The sequence below is a fragment of the Cyprinodon variegatus genome, unplaced genomic scaffold, assembly GCF_000732505.1.
Source record: "Cyprinodon variegatus isolate N-32 unplaced genomic scaffold, C_variegatus-1.0 Scaffold637, whole genome shotgun sequence".
Taxonomy (NCBI): domain Eukaryota; kingdom Metazoa; phylum Chordata; class Actinopteri; order Cyprinodontiformes; family Cyprinodontidae; genus Cyprinodon; species Cyprinodon variegatus.
The window spans coordinates 457,344-478,135 of record NW_015151090.1 but is presented as its reverse complement, the minus strand read 5'-3'; the positions used below and the strand labels follow the sequence as shown (position 1 = coordinate 478,135).

Sequence of the window (20,792 nt, the reverse complement as noted above, 5' to 3'; positions counted from 1 at the left end):
CATGTGAAGACAAAAGTTTATAAATTATTGAGAGATTTTATTTAGTCAGTGAAAGAATGTATATATAAAATAATATAAAATAAAATATTTCTAAATAGCACTTAATAGATCACCTTGAGCAGTAAATTGTATCAGCAAAAGTATTGCACAATCCTCTTTTTATTTGCCAAATAGCAGTAAAAGGAGAGGACTTCATAAAAAAAAATGCCTTTAAGAAATTCTTCTTGGAAAAACCGACCAACCGAGTCATTTTGGTAGGCTTCATTATTTTTTAGGTTGGCTCACACATTTTCTGTGGTAAGATCAGGACTTTTAGATATTCACCCTGAAACGTTGATTTTGTTATTCTTATTTCTCTTTACAAATTACTTTTCATTAAGCTTAGGGTAATTTTCTAAACCTATAAACCAAAAAAACAGTTTTTGTCTGTGGGGTAGAAGTCTACTTTTAAGTCTAGCCTTAAACGTTCTTTTTTTTTAATATAATATATATGTAGAGGCTTAGGCTATCCTGAGCTATGTCTATAGTTGCTGTATAAGTATGACAAATACGGAGTTTCTTTATTCAACCCCTAATTTAATGTTCTATTTGCATTTTCTCATCCCAGTAGCTTCATCTGGCCTGATTATTTTGGCCTGTCACAATTCTAGGCCAGAACATAGTTGGGCTTTTTTCAGTGTTTAGTCTTTTTTCTCTCTTAGACAAAACTATGGGCTGAGCTTTTAAAGTGGCTAACTGTATATACTCTCTTTTATACCTTTTGACATGCAAACTGGCTCAGAGCTTATTAAATGTTTCTTTTCAAGACATAGCCCCTGTGGGACTAGTTTACTATTACCTTTTCTTACATGGAAATATTTGTCGATCAGTGCTTCTATGCTCCTTTTGTATGTCTTCTTCTCTTAACCTGGGCCTCCAGTTGGCTTCACACAGAGCCTGGTTCTGGTTCTGGTTACCTGTTTAAAGGGAGTTTTTCCTCTCCACTACCGTTGCATGCATGAAGGATTGCTGTAGCATCAACGAAAAATAAAAATGATTGTCTACAGTCACCACATGGTGATCCAGGAGGAAAAACTTCTGCAGTGAAGGAGTAGATGCAATCAGCTGGCTAACAGCAGCTGGAAAACTGAACTAATCTGACTAAATGACCGGACTGAATTGTCTCTGTAACATGCTTTCAGATGACAGTGTGAATTGGTACTATACAGATGTGTATACTGTATTTAATTAAAAAGAATATCCCTGTGTTCCCAAGCATTAAATTGCTGGCTGAACTCTTGAGTGGTTGCTTTAGTATTTCCATTATGGTTTATTTCCATATAAAAACAATTATTTTTTAAACGACATTCATCACTGTTGGGATTCAGCGTGTGTGAGCTGTGATTGACACTCCATCAGACGCTCCTCTGGCTGTGATTGGTTGTTTTGACTCGTCCCGAATTATTCTTTCCAGAGGGAAATACAGGCAGTAGGCGGTACCAATTGAAGCAGTTTTTTTCACAGGTTACATATCACATGTACTGCTGTCTGGGCATAGGGACAGTTTTAGCCAATATGGAAAAAAAGTTATTTTTAAAAACTTACAGACTTCAGCTTTAATTTGTTTTTAGAATAATAGTGTAAGGAATAATGCCTCCTTCTTTTTTGAGTTTCAGCCTGAGTCAAACCAGGCCCTGCTTCACTGCAGAAGAGGACATCCCTTTAACCAGCTTTGGACATTTTCTTCATTAGGGCAGTGGAATGGAAAACATGCACATAAGCTGTTAAATATTTAGATGCTTCACACATTTCAGCTTCCATTTGGCCTAATTTCTTGCTTTTTCAGTGAATATTTTTGAATCATTATTCTCTAAAACCTGACCCTGATAGGGACAGAATAAGATATAATATTTGGGTACTGTCTCTCCTTTGGCCCAGTGGGCTGAACACTAAAAGCTGTACTCCAATTAGGAAGGAATGACATGTTTTTTTTAAATTACACCACATCTGCCTGTTAAAAAATTCAACACTTTAGGTTGCTTTAGGGACGCACAGATCTCTTTTGCACAGGCTACATAAGGGGAAAACTCACACAGGTTGTTGTCTAGCCAAGCACTTTTCTTGCACTTTTTTCAGTTTATGAAAGATAAGGTTGCCAGTATGTAATTATTGATATCATGAGCAGGAAGCGTTATCTCCTGAAATGGCATCAGGTCCCTTGGCATCACGTTTAGAGGTCGACTGCATTTTAAGTGTCTTTGAAAGCTGAATACTGAATAAGAAAAATGTTGCAACACGCAGGCTGCTTTGAGATTTGATGGTTCCAGATGTGAATTCTCTCCAAGAATTTCCATCTGCATGTTTAATTTAGCTTCATATATAAAGGAGCTACCCGGGACACTGACAAGAACTAAGCTGGAGAAGATGGATGGACATATGGGGGGTAAATATATATCTTACTGTACTAAACGGACCAATATTATACATGTTGTATAAAACTTGTTGTGCTTGGCTCATGGGAAACTATCCTCTGATTTGACAATTCAGAACATGTCATCTCAAGGCTCTTTATAAAGACAAGATCATCAGTCAGATTTGTTAGTTGTTAGTTTTCTATCTAAACCAGCTGATTACATCCAGATACTGACTGTGCAGAATGTGCTCCTCCATGATGAGCATGTGGCAACAGAATATACAGAATTAATAGGAAGAAATAATAAAAGTCCTGCAACAGGCTAAACCTTTAGCAGCATAATTGTAGAGATAGGTCTGGATAACCTGAGACAGTCTAACTATAATTTTTATAAAAAAGGAAAGTTTGAAACCTAGCCTTAAAAGTATAGAGGGGCTCTGCCTGTTAAGAGTTGATATTAAAATCAATGCTAAGCAGAATGTCTCACAGAATGTCAACCATGGATGGCCATGTGGTTTTTGAGGAGCAGGGCAAGAAAACATCAGACATGTATTGATATTTGACATAACTAGCTTTATACAGCAAGATGCTTGTGGGGGAAATTTTATTCCATTATTTTTGCAAGCAAGACTTTCTTTTTCTATTAAAAGTGAAAAAAAAAAGGTTGTAAATATTTTTTTAAAGTACAACCCAGAAATGAAACTTTGAGAGAACATGTAAAATGTACTTTAAAAACCTGGCAGATTTTTTTGGTTTTGGATGTATATTCTTATTTCTTTCTTTCTTTTTTTTTTCTTCAAATTGATTTTTTTAGACTTTTTTTTTAAGTTGCAGGGAAGTCAAATCATTCTGGCTTAAACATGTATATAAATGTCCTCTTTATCAGACAATATTGTCCCAAAAGTTTTAAAATTTCTATAAAAAAAAAAAAAAATCAGGTCTTTAAAATCATTTTTTTTTTTTTGCAGGCCAGTTAGTTATACGTCAGCTTGTACACCTAAATTCGGCCAGTCATATATCAATAGTCATCTGTCAATCTAATTTTTATTCATATGTTGCAGCTAATATGGGCAACGGTTGACATACAGTAAGAAATGAGAACAATTTATTTTACTATTGCGTTACATCCCAGTGTTCACAGGGATGGACATCTGCTAACAGAACTGGCAGCGCTGCGAGGCAAGGGCTCAAACATGTACGCCTGTAAGCCTTTTACACCAAACCAAGCTTCTGCTGCCCTGGTGTCCTCTCCCACAAAAACTTTGTCCCTGCTTTGAGGAGACTCATCCACGACCTCCAACAGAACACAGAAGACACATTTCAACATTCTGTTGTAGTTAATTATTTAAATCATTCAAAATCAAGGGTAAAACCAATTTAATGAATAATTATAACTATAACCTGTTTACTCACCAGAATTTTAGGCCTTTCACACTCCAGGTGGCTTCGGGACCGGCTGTTAAAGTTCAGTTTTTCTCACAAGTTTAGTCACTTAGACTAGGCTCTCAGGATTACCAACCATAGAAATGTCTCTGTTTATTCATTTGATAACAAAAGAAGGGTGAATCTGGCCTTACTGATAAATCACTCGCTGTACAAAAAGCACAAACTACTACAGGTTAAAATAATGATGTCTTTATTTCTACAATCCAGGATTATAATAAATCTAACACCTATAAAAACACCACACGCTAATAGCAAAATAAAGATGAGGTAGATTAAATGAATAGTTTGGAAAGAGGGGAAAAAGGGTTCAAAGAGTCAGTTTGAATGGCTCCAGGGGATTGTCCAGGATAGGCCAAATGTCAATACATTCAATGTGTTGAAATAGCAGCAGATATAATGACAATAACAGGTGCAGTTAAAAATACATGAATACATTCAGCTTAAAATTGTTAATGTTTACATATGTATTAACCATATAGCATTATAGCATGGCGACAACCCTTCATCTAACCTAAGGCGGTGGTTGGACTACAAAACTCAAGACAAGAAGTTTAAGAACTCAGAAAATGGTCACCCCCAGCATGTGGTTGCACACAGTTTAAAGGCATACAGACTCTCAGTTACCCTAACACATTAATCTCAGGGAAGAGGGAAACCAAGAAATTAAGATGAACGAAACACATAAACTCACTTACAGCCAATCACACCACATTCATTCACACCATCAATTCAGAGGTCTTTTATAAACCCTTTCAGACGAAACATCAGCATAAATAGTCCCAAAGTTCAAATAAAAGCTTTGCAAAAACCTGACTTAACTAAATCGACCAAGCTCAGAATCTTATTCAAAGCATCAGATGTAATAATGGAAATATTTTACGGAGTCGGAGGGAAGTCAGCTTCGGACGTCAACTCCACATAAATCCGTCTCCCAAACCGGGTCGGCTCTCGGGGAGATTCCAAATCAGTCTGATGCAAGCAACAAAGGAATCTGATGGGCTTTAATCGAGGTAGTTAACTCACGATAGTTAAATTAACTTAATTATCGATGAGGGCGATAAGTTAGTTGGGGGGATGACAGTAATTCAGTGGTCAGACTTTGATCACTGATTTATTTATTTTTTAGCAATGTTATATCACAACACTTAAAAAATCAACTACTGAGAACATCCACAGGTGAACAAGGTAATTGGAAACAGGTGAGTATCAGGAGTGTCAATAAAAGGAGCACGAAGGAAAGGCTAAGGCATGCACAAGCAAGGATTGGGCAAGGTTAACCACCACTGTATGTGAACAACTGAGTCAACAAATAGACCAATAGTTAAAGAATTTGTAACATTAAAACAAACATTGAATCAGTGTGACCTATGTTCCCTTTGGGGGCTCTAATTTAAAAGCTGACATCAGCCTGCAACAGATATTTCCACATGGGGTCAGGAGCACTTCAGAAAACCATGGTTTAGAAGTAAAAGGTAAAACTCCATCATGCAAAGAGGAAGTGATTCTAAAAATGCACATAGAAACTGACTGCTGTCTATTGGATATAAGTTTAACTGGCTGGAAATACAAAAAGTCAGTCTTTTAAAAGTCACTAAACACATTCATTTAACTATTTTACCAACCCATGCTGACAGTAGTTAGTACGGATGTTCATTGTCAGTGATCACTTTTGAATTCCCTATATTGACCAACATATAAAGAAGGTTATTGTGGATAGGTTATCCAGAGGTGTGTCTCCTTCCCACTGCTCCTTCCTCAAAATTACTGACTGTATCTCCTTACCTGCCTTTGTTTGTAGGCCAATAAAGGTCGGTGCTACAGAGCAGGAGTGGCAAAAACAAGCTGACAGAGACAATTTGCTTCTCTATGCTGAACACAATGAAGACCTTACTCCCGGGGTTATTAGACACAGCAAGAAACAGGAGGGCTAGAAAGGCCTTTTGCACCCTTTGCAATCTACATTCCCTCTTTATTTTTATTTATAAAAATGGGCTGCAGAGCACACCTTTTTTCCTCATCCTTTATCACTTTTAAGCAATATTTCTACTAATCTGGTTGTGGTTTGAACTGTTGTTTAAAATGTGAGTAATAGAAAACCTAAATCGCATGCATGTTTGTGGACACAAACAAGATAATTCTTTTACGTATTCCATCCACATTGTATAATTTGAGATCTATCTATCTATCTATCTATCTATCTATCTATCTATCTATCTATCTATCTATCTATCTATCTATCTATCTATCTATCTATCTATCTATCTATCTATCTATCTATCTATCTATCTATCTATCTTCCATTTGTATGTCTGCATCTGTCCACTGTCGATTTATGCATACTCTGTGTGTGGGATTACTGTACAGTCAATGACACAATGCAAGCAAATACCGTCACCACATACTCATCCTGGAAGAGCAAATCCTGCAAAGTCAGTGAGTGGATGAAGTCGGCTGGATTTCCTTAAGTAGAAAACTTTGAACCGATCTGAGTCAGATTTGACAGAATTGTTTCTGTAAAGTGCTTTAAGAGGACATGTTGTGTGAAGTGAGGTTATGTAAGGAAATTGATTAAATCTGATTTAACTCGAGCACCAAGTTACCTGAAAAAACTAAAAACAATAAAAAAATGAAAACAAACAATAGAGATACAGTAGTATAACCTTTGCTAGCCTAGAAAATATCCCCTGTCTTATGAGATCCCGATGATCCTGATTGTATTTACCTGCTACTGTATTTGGTGTTTTCTGCATACTTTTATAGTTATTTGGTTTCATTCTTAGACGAGGCAATGATATCAAAATGCTGCAAGAAACAGTTCAGACAGCTGAAGTGGGCCCCATGGCCCTCCTCTTATACCCTTCACATTCAGTCCATGGAATGCCGTGTACATGAAAATGCCTATGTATGTAATTTGTTTATGGTGGACAGCCATAGAAACCATCAAATATAAAAATGAATACAAAAATATTATAACTAATATAATTACTGAACAATTTAAAATTCAGGAAACTAAAGTGAACATTAAAGATATGCATTTATGCATGGATATCAAAACGATCAACAATCTAACCAGAATGGATGGGTATTTACATCATAGTTGTATTTACATACATAGTTCATAAATACATATTTTCAAGTTTTGATTTTGTTTATGCAGTTATTGTAGACTGCTCCTCAGATTTTCCAAATAGATCGCATACAATATAAAATAAATATCCATCCATTTTTTGACACGCTTTATCCCAAGCTGGTGCCTATCTCTAGCTTTCTACAGGCAAGAGGCAGGTTACACTCTGGACAGGTCGCCAGTCCATCGCAGGGCAACACATATAAAATAAATATATTCCCATTAACCATCGAGTTCAGAAATGGCAGCAAATCTCCTCCATATTTAATCCCTGTAATTCACAAAGTTCATAAGTTAAGAGCAAATAATGAAGGGATGCAGTAAATGTGTATTGAATATTCTATTATATTACTATATTGCTAATTTAATTAGGTTTAAACTTCTCCGGAGGTTCTGCTAGAACAGAGCCGGCGTTCTTCAGTTCCTTGCTCCTTTTTCCAAGACTGATGCCTTGCAGATTATTGCAGAAGAGATCCCACTCTCCACAACAGAAGTATAGAAGGTATGAATAAACAGTTGAATAAATAACTTTATTTCAGAGAGTGCAGTAGAATTGCAAATTAAACACATGAAAACATTAAGTACAATTAATTACATACACCATTTCGTTTTGTCTTAAATTTAGTGCTTATGTCCTAAAAGAGGTGAAGCATATATAATCATACACCTTCTTCTCTCCTATAGTCATTAACATCATAATCTTCAGAATTCCTAGTTTACTTATGAGTTCAAGCTACTCTAGAGTCCATTAGTTTAGTAGATAAATTCATGTACATATGAACATAATTTAACTTTAATGATCTCACACTGGAGAAATGTATCTCTGCATTTTACCCATCCCCTTGGGGAGCAGTGGGCTGCCATTGTGCAGCGCCCGGGGAGCAGTGTGGGGGTTCTTGCTCAAGGATCCAGAGTTGAGGCTGTGGGGATTGAACCGGGTACTTCCAACCTTCTAAGAGGACTGCACTAACTACTAGACCAACACTCCCACATACATATTCTCATGTGCCTACACACATCTATGTTCATACAATAATTACTCATAGCTCACACCACCATTACAATTTATATACGGCCATTTAAAGTGATTAAATGTACCCATTAATGTACACCCCTCTTCTTCCACCTTTCATTAATTTAAGAAAACCAGTTTAGCCTTTTCCTAAACAGTCTCCTACTTGGACATTTCTTTAATCCAATAGTTTCTTTCATATTTTCACACCTTTTATTAAAATGCACATTCTTTGCATGTTTGTTGGAGCACGTACCGTAAGATTTGAAACTTAGATAGTGGTCTTCCTGTTGCTTCCTGATGTAATCCTGCTGCTCTTTTCCGAAGCATGCATAGACGTGTGAGTGGTGACCATTGGCTGCTACTACAGTACACCACTATAGCTCAGGTATGGTAAAATCCGTAGAGATTATTTAATGCTTGATATTTCAAAAATGAACAGGACGTGTTTTATGAGAGGCTTCCAGTAGATCTTATGGTCAATAATCTTGCCTAAGAATTTAATTTCATTTATTTGTTCTTCCTCTGCCACATCTATTATGTCCACCACATCAATATTTCCTTTATCAATTCCAAATAACATTAACTTAAATTAGTTTTCAACAAATAAAAGGACAATTTTTTGTTTTTTAAATCAGTTTTTTAGCTTAATTGTTTTTGGTTCTGGTTCTGTGAGAAAATATTTGAATGCAGCATCTTGCTGCAAACTTTAAGGGACCTAAGCTTCCTTGGGAAGTTTAGTCTTCTCTGTACCGCCTGGAAAACAGCTTCACATGGTCTACTATAAAAATGTCTCAGAGTTTTTTTTTCCATTAATGTCTTTAAATGACAAGGCTGTTTGTGCTGTTTGTTCACCACTTACGGTACATGTCATGAGAAATAAAAGGAAAGAGTTCTCTCAAGACCCATGTAAACTAATTGTAATGATAAATTCTGATTACAAAAGTAATTTTAGTATAATGGGGAGCACCACTAGTGCCATGAACTAGAAGGAGAAACCCATCATGTCATTATGAACTAGGTGGTCTCTGCAAGGTTATCAGAAACAATCCCCATAATAGCATTAGAACATCTACTAGGGCCTGTAGAGAGACTTTGGGAAGGAGGGTACAGTTTTAACTAATACACTCTACCACCATGTCCATCTCTGATGAAGGCTCCCACAATGTTGGGGATATTGCCTGTTTACAACGGGTGGTTTATAGATGAGAGCACCCCTTACTACATTTCTCATTACAAATTTATACATTTGATGTCTGCCATTTTTTTTCAGTAGGGTTTCAGTGGCAGTCAAACAAAGCCTCCTCATGACTGGCTGCTTAGAGCATTGTTTTAGTAACAGTTATTACCAAGGAAAATCCATTTTGTCAGATATTCTGCTCGATATCACATATACAACAGTTGGATGTAAAGACAAACGCATACTTGGTTGTGGATAGTGATCTTTGCCTGGATTTATATGTCTGCTTCGAGGCAGCTTTAAGTCCACCTTAAATATACACGGACATCAAGAAAATTCTTATTTCCATGTTGGAACTTTCATATGTTGGACTCCACTGATGGAATAAAACATGTTAAAGTTTGTCAAAGGCTTGCTGCAGAACATTTTGGTAAGCTAGCGTTACAACCAAAGTTGTAAAGTGTTTTATGTTTTTTCCCCCCTCATTTTTATATAAAATGCTATTGTTAGAACACACTTGTCCAACTGTGATTGGTAGGTCTCCTTCAGATCTACGATCCTCTCCCAACCCCAACTAACTATACCTTTTTGCAACAACTTTGTCTCTGTAAAACCTTTGGCATTGGTTTTAAATATAGAGTTTTTAAGGGATGAGCTGCCTTTTCTGTTTGAACAGCCTCTTATGTAAGAAAAAAAACAAAGTTAGGGAATTTCATTTTATTTACAGTATTTAGATACGTTATTTAAATTATTTTTTGTTGTTTCATTTTGTTTGTTATTTTGGCATGAGCTCTTCTGCCTTAATTCTTGCTCCTTCTCTCTGTTAAGTACTATAGCTGATCTACACTCTAAATAAATTATTCTAAACTGTTTTATTTTGTCCCATGGCTGCTTCAGCTTTACCAAAGAGGGATCATTATTCATGTTATTATTTGGCCCCTACAGAGGTCGTAACACTAGTAAAATACTAATAGAACGTGGCCTTGTTAAAAATACAACTTGTTAGTGGAATGTAACTTAGGTTTTTCTATAGATTTTCACAATCTTTTGACAATATTATGGACTGTTTATTATATATCCATAAATTTTTTGCAATGGTACTTTGAAAAAGGTTGTTCTTTACCAACTGGACTATTTGTTATTGCAGTTGTTCACATAGTGGTTAACGTTTCCCAATCCTTGCTTGTGAATGCTTTGGCCTCCCATGGATGCTCCTTTTACACACAGTCCTGAAACTCATCTGTTTCTAATTAACTTGTTCACCTGTGGATGGTCCAAGGAGACTTTTTTTAAGTAGTCCTCTTCTTGAAGACTTGCCTCCATACGTTGTTGCATGATCTACATTTTTGTTCCCTCTCCACGTCTTTAGTGACTTAAATCCCCCTTAGTTCTCCTCAAATTACAAAATCACAAATGTGCTCCTCTTCACATCTGCATGTCTAAATTTTAGATGCCACAATGTGATTCTTATATTCAAAGTTTTCATTAAAAAACAAAATAGATATCATGTCATTCCAGTGTAGCAAGTGGTAACGGCTCAGGAAATTTCTACTAAAAAAAGTATAAATAATATGAAAATTACACATGACTATAAAGGTGAAATAATCCTAGGAAGAGAACATCAGTATGTGCAAGGCTGAAATATAGAGTGGCAGACTGAGACATGTAAAGAGTGGAAAGAATAGCAGTAAACAGAAGTGGTGCACTGCAGTCAGCCTTGGGTTATTATCGTGTAACTGTAGCTTTATTGCCCAGCCAGACTCTGTTTGTGCAGCATGGCCTTGGAAGCTGTTCCAGCATCTGATTCAGCTCCATCACTCCTCAATAGCTGGACTACAAAGTGACTCCATTGGAAACATCAAGTCACACTGAATATGTGACGTGTAGGTGGTGCAGCACCAGTTCTCTCACTTCCCCCCATCTCTTCTTCACCCTCTAATTTCTCTCCATGTGTCTCTGTGAGACTGAATGTGCAAAGATATGCTGAAAAATTGAAATAAATACAAAAAGAGGCAGAGGATAGTGTTAAAATGAATTAAATAAATCAACACCTCACAGGGAGAGAAAGACTCTTCAAGGCCAGCCCAGCAGACAGTTGTCCCACATTGTCTCCTGGTTTGTGACAGCAGATCGGCATATACTTTAAGAGAAAAGCCAGGCATTAAAGTGAAAAAAATGAGAGGCATGGATGCAGGAAATATTTCTCCCAAAACAATTGATCCGAAGCAAGAATTTGAGATGTTATACTCGAAGTCACTGAGATGGAAATCAATATATTTTCATCTTTTTGGCACACAATTTAAATTTGTACCAGTTTGTTGGAAGGTAGGGTTAAGGTGAGCTGAACTTTGGTATATTCTTTAAAAACTATGGTCTGAAAACTAAAAATAAGGATGGCATTGTGTTCTACTAGTGTGGCCAGTTTTCCCAACTGTGAAGCAGTAAGTTATTTGCTGTTGCTGCAGAGGAGCCGAACAGGTTATCTTATTCTGGACCCCGGCCAGGTTATAAATACAAACCTTGAATTGTTTTTTTTTTACGTTTTTTTTTCCTGCTTATATCTACAAGTGCAAGAGCATATACAGCAGAGTCTTTACACAGCTCTTGTCTTGCCAAGTAAAGTTGCCAGACAGACTTAAACAAAAAGTCAATTATTCTGAAGTGGAGAGAATCTAACACTTTTTTAAATTAGAATTTGTTTTTGAATAATAAAAATACACATGGTAACTAATAACACACAGAAATATTACAAAAGGAGAATATTCTTAATAAATAAAAATAAGGGAAAAATGCACATTTGTATTTGTGAAAAATACAATATTGCCAAAAGTTTTCTCTAATCCATACAAATAAGTGAATTCAGGTGTTCCAATCTCTTAAATAGGCAATTATGTATAAAATGGAGCATCTGTTCAGACTGCTCCTACAAACAATTGTTAAAGAGGCAATACAAAGTTCTCTAATGCTACTGCCACCTGCGGCCAAAACACAGAACTGCAGCACTATTCTGCTCGTTCGTGTAGACCGGATCATATTTGGCAAGTTTTTTAATCATTTACACTTTACCCAGAGTTGCCATTGCTGTCTGAGTTGAGCTCAATGTCGGTCGCGTCTGAGTATCCAAAACAATCCATCATGATTACAACACTTGAATTGTTTGCTAGGTCAGACCCATTCAACATGGACATGTTTGATCTCACATCTGCAGAAGAACATGGGACCCAAAGTACTATCAGACAAAATAGGCTACAGGATTATAGATAAATTGACGCTGAACTACTGAGGTGTCAGTGTGCTCTTCAAACAATATTTTATTCATAAAGGGTTAAATAAAAAAGCTTTATTACAGATGATTTAAGTAAAAAACTTTAGAAATTGTCTGTTTACTGTAAGGAGCTTAGGAAATTCCACTGTGTGGATGTAATACATAAAAAGTCCAACGGCAAAATGTTCTTACTAACAATTACTCCACCCTCATCTCTTACTGGTATCATAACAGAGTGGGAGCGAGTAGGAATAATAGTAAGTCAGTCACTGTCCTTCAGATTAGCTCTATATCAGTGCCTAGAGAGCTTTAAAGTAGCAATAGCCAAGCAGTGGAATACATTACTTACATTATTTACCTTACATTACTTAGGGCCTAATCTTTAAGAGGTTTGCATGTAGAGTTTGGTATCAATTCAAATTTAAAAATTAATGTGATTCCAAATCTTACTATTTTTAATAAATTCTTTTGACCTGATCTCGAGTTTGATTACTGGATTACTGGTATCAAACACATTTTTTATCTGTTACTTAATCTAAAATATTGTGCAGTCATGCAACATGTTATGAAAGTGTTATCTTACCATTTAACAGCAAATTAATAAGGCAGTAGTAGTTAAGAAAGGCTCTAAGGACAGTCAGAAAGACATTTTTAAAAATCAATCTTTGGTTATATGAATCAATTTTTCGGAATTGTTATGTCAATCAAGAAGCCCTGTTTGCTTGTGGTAAAAAGTTTGGAATATTGCTTGAACAGAGGAGATCTTCAATTGATAAGAAAGAGCAAACTCACCAGGAAGAGTTTAAAAACATTATTTCTGCTTATGTGCCTTCATCAATATACAAATCATATTTTAATGATCATACCAAACACTTTAATGGGTGGAAGATAAGCAAATGTAAACACTTACTATGTGTCAAGCTGTTTTTCAACTCTTAACTGTGGGTGCAGTTTTTGAAGCTTTTCTGACACTTTTGAAAATGAGGTGCAAACTGACATGAAACAAATTCTGTAGTCATTGTGGCCATATAGGAAGCATTAATACAACGCCAGAAGATTCAGAGATTTTACACAAATGTAAACATGTTTACATGGTCACAAATAACGACAGATGAATAATATTGATAGAGAAAAGAATCTACGCAGGCCAGCACAAATTCATGCAGCACAGTCTCTTTTTTTTTTCTTTTTTCCGCCTGTGCAAGGCATGCCGTGTTGATAAGTCAGGTCTTAATGGAACCGACAGACTAAACATAGGAAGGCTAACATTACCATAGATGTTTTTTAAACTTATTGAGTTTGGCTAGTATAAATTCCGACCCTGCGACAGTGCATCACTGCTCTAAGGTTTCATGAGATATCTGTTGAAACAAACAAATGTGATCTATTGAGTAATGCTGAAAACATGTCCCATGTCTTCGGTGCATCCCTTAATGTGAAGCACAAGAATTGAAGCAGTGAGCTTGATACAAAGATATTCGTTGCCTTCCCCTCTGACAAGCATCCCAACCGCTACTAAAATAATCCCTTAGCATGATACTGCCAACATTTAGATTTAAAACAAGATTTATGTGTTAAGATTGATGTTGAGCATAACCAAACTGCTTTTCCACAACTTAATTTTGCTCTGTTTGGTGTGTTCACTGGTATTTTCCTGTTGCTGTTAATTGTCTATAAAATATCTACTTATTAATGAAAAGTACAGATTTGTTTATTGGGTGAAGGCAGCTGGTTAAAACATATTTTTTAAAGAGTACATTAATAAAAACGCCATAAAAGAACATAATCCTTCCAAGTAATGTTTCAATTAGGATCTACAGTGTTTTGGTCTATACTTGTATGTTTGAGTATCTAAAAGAGCATTTTCATATAGTGTTTATAACCTCAAACTAATTTCAAACATTATGCTGAGGAGAAAGCATTACCAACATATATAGATATATTTGGATTGTTAGTGGAAAAACGAAAATCTGCAGCAGCCTTTGAGAGGTCTTGCAAATCAGAACTGGAGAACAAATCCACCCAGATACGTCTCACCCCCTGCAGTCTCTCTTCTCTCTGCCCTCCCACTGCCTCAGTAACAAAATCCTCAGAATTGCAGTGTAGCCACATTCCTTTTAAAAAGACTGGATGGTTTGTTGTGTCTGAAGGTCTACAGCTTTATTTTCTTTTAGAAATAAAACTCAAATTTCTTATGCTTTCATTAGCAGCAGCCTATTTTTTTTTCTTTTTACCCACTGCACAAACAAGCATTTAGATGAAAGAGTCCCAGAGAAGCTGTAAAACTTCCAAGAATAAGATCGAGGAGGGAAACAACTCCCAACAGGGTAACTGCTCAAAATTTAATTTGTCAGCTGTGAGAGTTTAACAGCTTGAAAGAAGTCTGACTCTGACTGAAACATAAAAGTAATATTAGAAGGAAACATGCAAAACAGCTGTCATTACATACGATTTTGAATTAATGCATCTTGACATGATTTGCAGCTTCTGCTAACCAAGATGTTCTGGGCACATAGAACCGAAGATGAGGAAAATTGGGTTACTTCTCAAAATAATCACAGTAAAGATTGCCTAATGCGTCAGTCACTGCTGCTGTCCCAAAAACCCAGATGAAAATAGATTGCTCTTGGATTTGTTTTGAAAGGAAAGCTTGAGGATCCTTCATAGACATTGTCACATAAATATAATTCATTCAGGACATGACTTTATTTGTTTTTGAACAATAACTATGTGCACATACAATATGTATTTAAAAAATTCCTCAAATCCCTGCATGTTCAAACTTATACACTTGCTGCCTTTAATATTTGCTTTTCTGCCTTCAGACATCTCATTCTTAATTCATCAGGTTTAATATTATATATTGGCCCATATATTGCATCTATAACATACAAAACTTTTCACAAGGTTAAGAAGTCGTTAATCAAGTTTAACACTAATACCGGGCAAGAAACCCAGGCTCACAGAATTAAATGTTCAAAATGTCTCGGTATGCATTGTCAATGCTGTTTTTATTAAAAAATACAGTGACCAAGCTCTATTCTCAAACAGAATCCCCACACCATAGGTCCCTCTGCATCATAGTTTCCAGTTTCCTAGCACTCAATGCTCATAGCTCAAGAGGACACGTTTTCTTTCCTTCAGAGTCCAGCCAGGCAGCTTTAACCACTGTATCCAATTGTAAGATTGGACTTGACAATGTAAGGATCAAATGCAGTTGCACAGCAAAGGAAAATCACTTCATAAGGATTCCTAGCCACAGTTCTTGAGCTAATCCTAAAGTCACATAATAATCTACAGCTATCACTACTGCAGAAAGTCAGTGACCCCTGTCAATTGTGTCTCAGCATCTGCTGACCTTGCTTGTGGCCTACCTGTTTCCAGTGAGGAAATGTAAAAGTAATAACATTTCACCCCTTTATTTACTGTGCTTGTTATATCACGATACAATGCTGGAATACTTAAAGCATCTGAAATTGGCCTATTCTTTCAAAAATGTTTGCAGAAGCACTTTCAATGTCTAGATACTGGATTTTACAGCTACAGTACAGTATGTGTCCATGTCTAGAGTTGAGACCAGGCTTAAAACTTTCCTTTTTAATAAAGCATATAGTCAGAGTGGCTAAGGATATCCTGAGCTATCTCTATAGTTGTGCTACTATAGACTTAGACTGCTGGAGGATACAGGGACCACCTTTCATCTTTCTATTTGGTTCTATTTCTATTTCAATTTTGTAGCTTTTGTTAGTCCATAAAAACACATGCTCTCTTTTTTTCAACTGCTAGACTGTTTCTTTTCTAGACAGAACAACCTATGGAGCTAGTTCACTACTGCATTTTTTAACATGTCCATATGTCTGTTTCTGTCTCCTTGAACCCCCAGTCGGCCACTCACATTGAGCCTAGGATGTTCAGGGATGTTAAAGTGGTTCCAGAAAGGGCTGTGTGGCTGCAAGTTTATATGTCCAACCAAGTAATAGCACACCAGACTCCAGTCATCTCATCAAGTCATCATGTTCAGATTGGACTCACTTGAGATGAGATGACTGGAGTCTGTTGTGCTATTGCTGGGTTGGAAAGAAACTGCCCCTTTCTGGAACCACTTTGACACCCCTGCCTTAGATAGTAAACTCTTAACCAATCTTATTAAATGATTTAATTGAATTTCCTCTGTAAATTAAAATGACACTATTTAAGTAAACTGAATTGAATCTAATTGAATTGAAATGAAGTGATAGGAATGCCAGGATGTTATTGTTTGGCTTGGCAAAGGATTACTTTAGGTAGAATAGTGCATGTATAACCTCACAATTTTTTTAAATAACTGTTATTTTACAAGTTGCATTGAACCCAGAGCCTTTTCATGCAGTACAAAAGATCAATGATTCTAGATGTTTGACAATTGGCCTGGTCAGACCGATTTGAAGGTTGCAGAGGCTATGCGTCAGAAGTATAAACTGGCCTTAAGAAATGTCAAATACAGTAAGATGTACCTTTCAACTAATGTTCTAGTCCTAAATTAGGCCATAGACCATTGACAGGAACCAAAATTAATGAACTCAACCAGTTCTTTCAAAAAGAGGAGTGAAATACCCACAGGTGATAGTTACAAAAGTTGTGGTATTTCTGTGCAATTAATCAAAGTACATCTTTGCAAACGTCAGCAGAGACGTTTGGGTGAATTTGGGCTTACAATACTGTATAATTATGACTTTGTATGCAGCAGTGACTGGTGACACTAACATTCAACAAAATTAGACCTCTGTAAGTTCCAGTAGCTACAATATAAGAACAAAATGTTTTTTTTTTTCTTTTATCACAAATGTTTAATTGGTGGAGTGGAGGAGTCTGTGTGACCCTGCAAGGGGAAGGGGCAAAAAACACTTACAGTCCCTTTCAAAAAAATGCTATACTATCACCTTCACTAATTGAAGAAAAAATGTATTTATTTTTTTTATTGAAATTTGTTCATTTAAGATGTCATGCTGATATATAGGGGGACGGCTAAAATGTGTTATGCAATCTTTAAAAAATAAAAAAATAAAATATATATATATATATATCGTCCAGCTTTGATGCCTGATGTAAAGTTTTGTAACAGAAGTAAGCTTTATTATATGCATATTAGACATTTTAAAATTTTCCCTAAACACATTAAAACATTCTTGTGAGGTTAACAAATATCACACTTTTATGAGGAATAGTAGATGAACTGTATCCACACCCTGGTCGTTCAGGCTATGCACCATTTTCCAGTTGTTATTTCCATTTTATAGCCCTATGAAATAGGCTATCGATTTCACTTGCCCTATTTCAACTTTGGCCGGTATTGGATTTTTTTTCTCCTCTTTTTTTGTCTTTTATTTTTTTCTTTTTTAAACCACGCTGGGCTGGGCATCTCAAGCAGCCGGTCGCCTTGGAGCAAAGCATCACACGAAGAGCGCAAAAACGAGGAAAAAAAGGGGGGAAAAAAACGACGCGCCAGTGATTCATCCGCAGTTTCCAGGCTGCGCGCAGGTGGAGACGAAGAGGAGAGAAAACAGCAGTTCGGGACGGATCAGATGTAGCAGTCTGAGATCTTCATGAGGAGCGAGATCTAAAACAAAATAAAACAAGAAATTAATATATTATTATTTTTCTTGAAACTCCAAGCCTCTGTATATTTGTTTTCCATCCCGGAGCTGTGATCGTCCTTTCAAGAAAAAAAAAGAGAGAAAAAGTTTGCCTCCTTTTAAAAAAATGCTGCTTTGCTCCGCTGCTGTTTTTTCACGCACTGCTGTGGATTTCAGCGTCAGCGGCCAGTCATCACTAGAGAAATAGCTGCGATTCTTTCGCTCTTTAATTTCGGTGCCAATTACAGCAGTTTCTCAACACACCCGCACATCATCTCTCCTTGCCCGGGATTGCATCCATCTGAATTACTCCATTATGGACTTCCTCGGACTGTACTTTCTTCATCTGGCTCTCATCGGTAAGTTGGAACATAAAACGCGTGAACTTGTGCGGGATGAATGCGGGATGCTCGCCGCAGCGCCTGTTTTCAGTCTCATTTTCAAGCTCATTAGTACTGATTCCCTGCGCGTCCTCATCTGTATGCTCAAAGTTATTTGGTGCGATTGCTTATTTTTCCCCTGCAGGATCAGTCAGCTGTAAAGGTGTTTGAAAGGAAAACAGCAGACTTTCTGCACAGGAAGACAACATTGGAAATTCAGCAAATGATATTTGTAGGGGATCATAGCGGCTGGTTATTCTGGTGGTCACATTTTCTTCTAAGTTGCATTCAGGACACGGTTTCTTAAACATCAATTAAGGGAATAGCCCCTCTTCTTTTTCTTAATTTCTCCATGTCTGTGTAGATAAGTGAGAGGCAAACTGTCAATGTGTGTTTGCGAGCGCGTGCATATGGCAGAGCGCGTGTTATGCACCTGCCTCTGCAGGTGATTTTCCCTGCTTGGGCAGAGCTGTGCGCAGTAGAGAGAGAGAGAGAGAGAGAGAGAGAGAGAGAGAAAGAGAGGGGAGGGGATGGTGTGTATGTGTGTTCCAGGGGCGGCTATGGAAAGTTTTGTAATGAGGGCCCTCGTGGTGAGCAAGATGGGGGGCCAGGGGTGGCCATGGCCCCCCTTAGCCAATAATTGGCCACCCCTAGCGTTTTTTTCCCTCTAAAGGGCTTGTTATATTCCTGCAGGTGTGTCGCACTGAGCTTGTCGCAGGTATGATGCAGACATTTTTGATTTACGCTCAATATTGAAGTGTGTTGTGCGCTATGTTTATTCCACGCCACAATGCCAAAGGGGAAAATCACGAACTAGCCGTGGGTCTAGAAACGGCCCGGGCGGTGTGGAAGTGGGGGCGAGTTTGTCCAACAATGGCGGGACATGAGGGCGACAAAGAGCGGGGATCCAGGTGATAAAGGGTCCCAGCGTTCTCGCGCACCCTCGCTCTTCAAGCTGGTCCATCTTCACGAGGTGTTTTTCACAATCGCAGTCATACAAACAAAACAAGCTGGTAAGGTACCAAACAGGAAACGCATAGAGTAGAGCGGATGTAGATTTGACCAATCAGAGGCCTCCTGTTTGCGGCACTGTCTGCAATCAACTACAATTTGGGAGAGGTGCAGCAGAGTTACTGTGGAAGGGGGCGGGGACATCTCTGCGTTCACCGCGACACACATGCAGACGACCAAGTTTCGAAGTATAAATCAGCCTTAATACAGACGGTGGCAGCAGTAATACTCTCAAGTGGAATATTCAAAACATTTAAAATGTTCACATATTAACAATTACTCGACAACAAAAACACTGTGGTTAATTCTGCACATCAAAATAGTCCAGAATTCATGCTCTTTTCAGAACTAGATTGTGGTTTATGGGGTAAAGAGAAAATTATGTGTCTCTGCAAGGCATCCAGGAGTCTTCAGTGAAATCATAGATAAATAACAATTTTCATCAAAACTTATTAAATAATCAGTTTACATAGATATAAGTACTTAAGTAAATATCAATTTTATCCAGAATGATTGTTGATAAAAGTAGGTTAGTAAAGACAATGGAACATATGTTCGCCCCAGAACTCACACCTGAAAGGATTTTATCTACTTTACCTTTTATCTAGAAAGCACGGATGTTTAAATATATGCCTCTATTTGTAAGCAAAGGCTGTAGGAAAGTGTAGTTATACATTATTTAGAAAATATGGATGTTTTGCTCGTTAATTTTCCAGTTGGAAGAGTGTAGATTGACCGTGAGGTTCTAGTGCCACCGTCAGTGTACATTGGTTATTGACTGGCCACCCTAATAAACTTTTCTGGCTACTTCTCTGAGCACAAAAAAATGTTGAGTATTATTTTTGGGAACTACAACTACATCTACCGTAGATGAGCAAGATTTTCTTTTATTAGATAAAAAAATATATATCCTAGTATAAAATATAAAATAACCCAAACAGTGATTTAGCTTATCTGAGGAATTATTTATGCAATGTATTATTTTGGGGGTTGAATTGGCAATTATTTGGCAATACAAAATATATCACATTACATTAGTCAGGAAATGATATGTCCCGGTACATTAGCAAAGAAAATTTTAGAGCTTAAAGGATTTATTCATAATTGTTAGATTATTAAAGAGGCATTGAATGGTACTGCTACCTGTGGTCAAAACACAGAACTGCAGCACTCTTCTGTTCTCATAGTGCACGCTCGTACTCAGAAGGTTTTCTTTGTTTTTTACTTTTTTTTCACCTTACATGGAGTTGCCATTGGTGTTTAAGTCAAGCTGTATCCACAATATCTGCCTTGAATATGATGCTTCTATTGTTTGCTGGGACAAACCCATTTAACATGTATGCTTTTGACATCACATCTGCAGAAAC

The 20,792-nt window shown here is 37.0% G+C and overlaps 1 protein-coding gene across 1 annotated transcript in view; it reads left to right on the top strand.

The window, feature by feature from the left end:
• Window positions 1–17,914: 17,914 nt before the first annotated feature.
• LOC107096606 (GDNF family receptor alpha-4-like) overlaps window positions 17,915–20,792 on the top strand; it is a 225,131-nt gene continuing 222,253 nt past the window's right edge. The window contains exon 1 of the mRNA XM_015393338.1: window positions 17,915–18,393. Within this exon, the coding sequence (XP_015248824.1) occupies window positions 18,351–18,393 (43 nt within the window). The 5' untranslated portion in view covers window positions 17,915–18,350. The remainder of the gene's footprint in view (window positions 18,394–20,792) is intronic.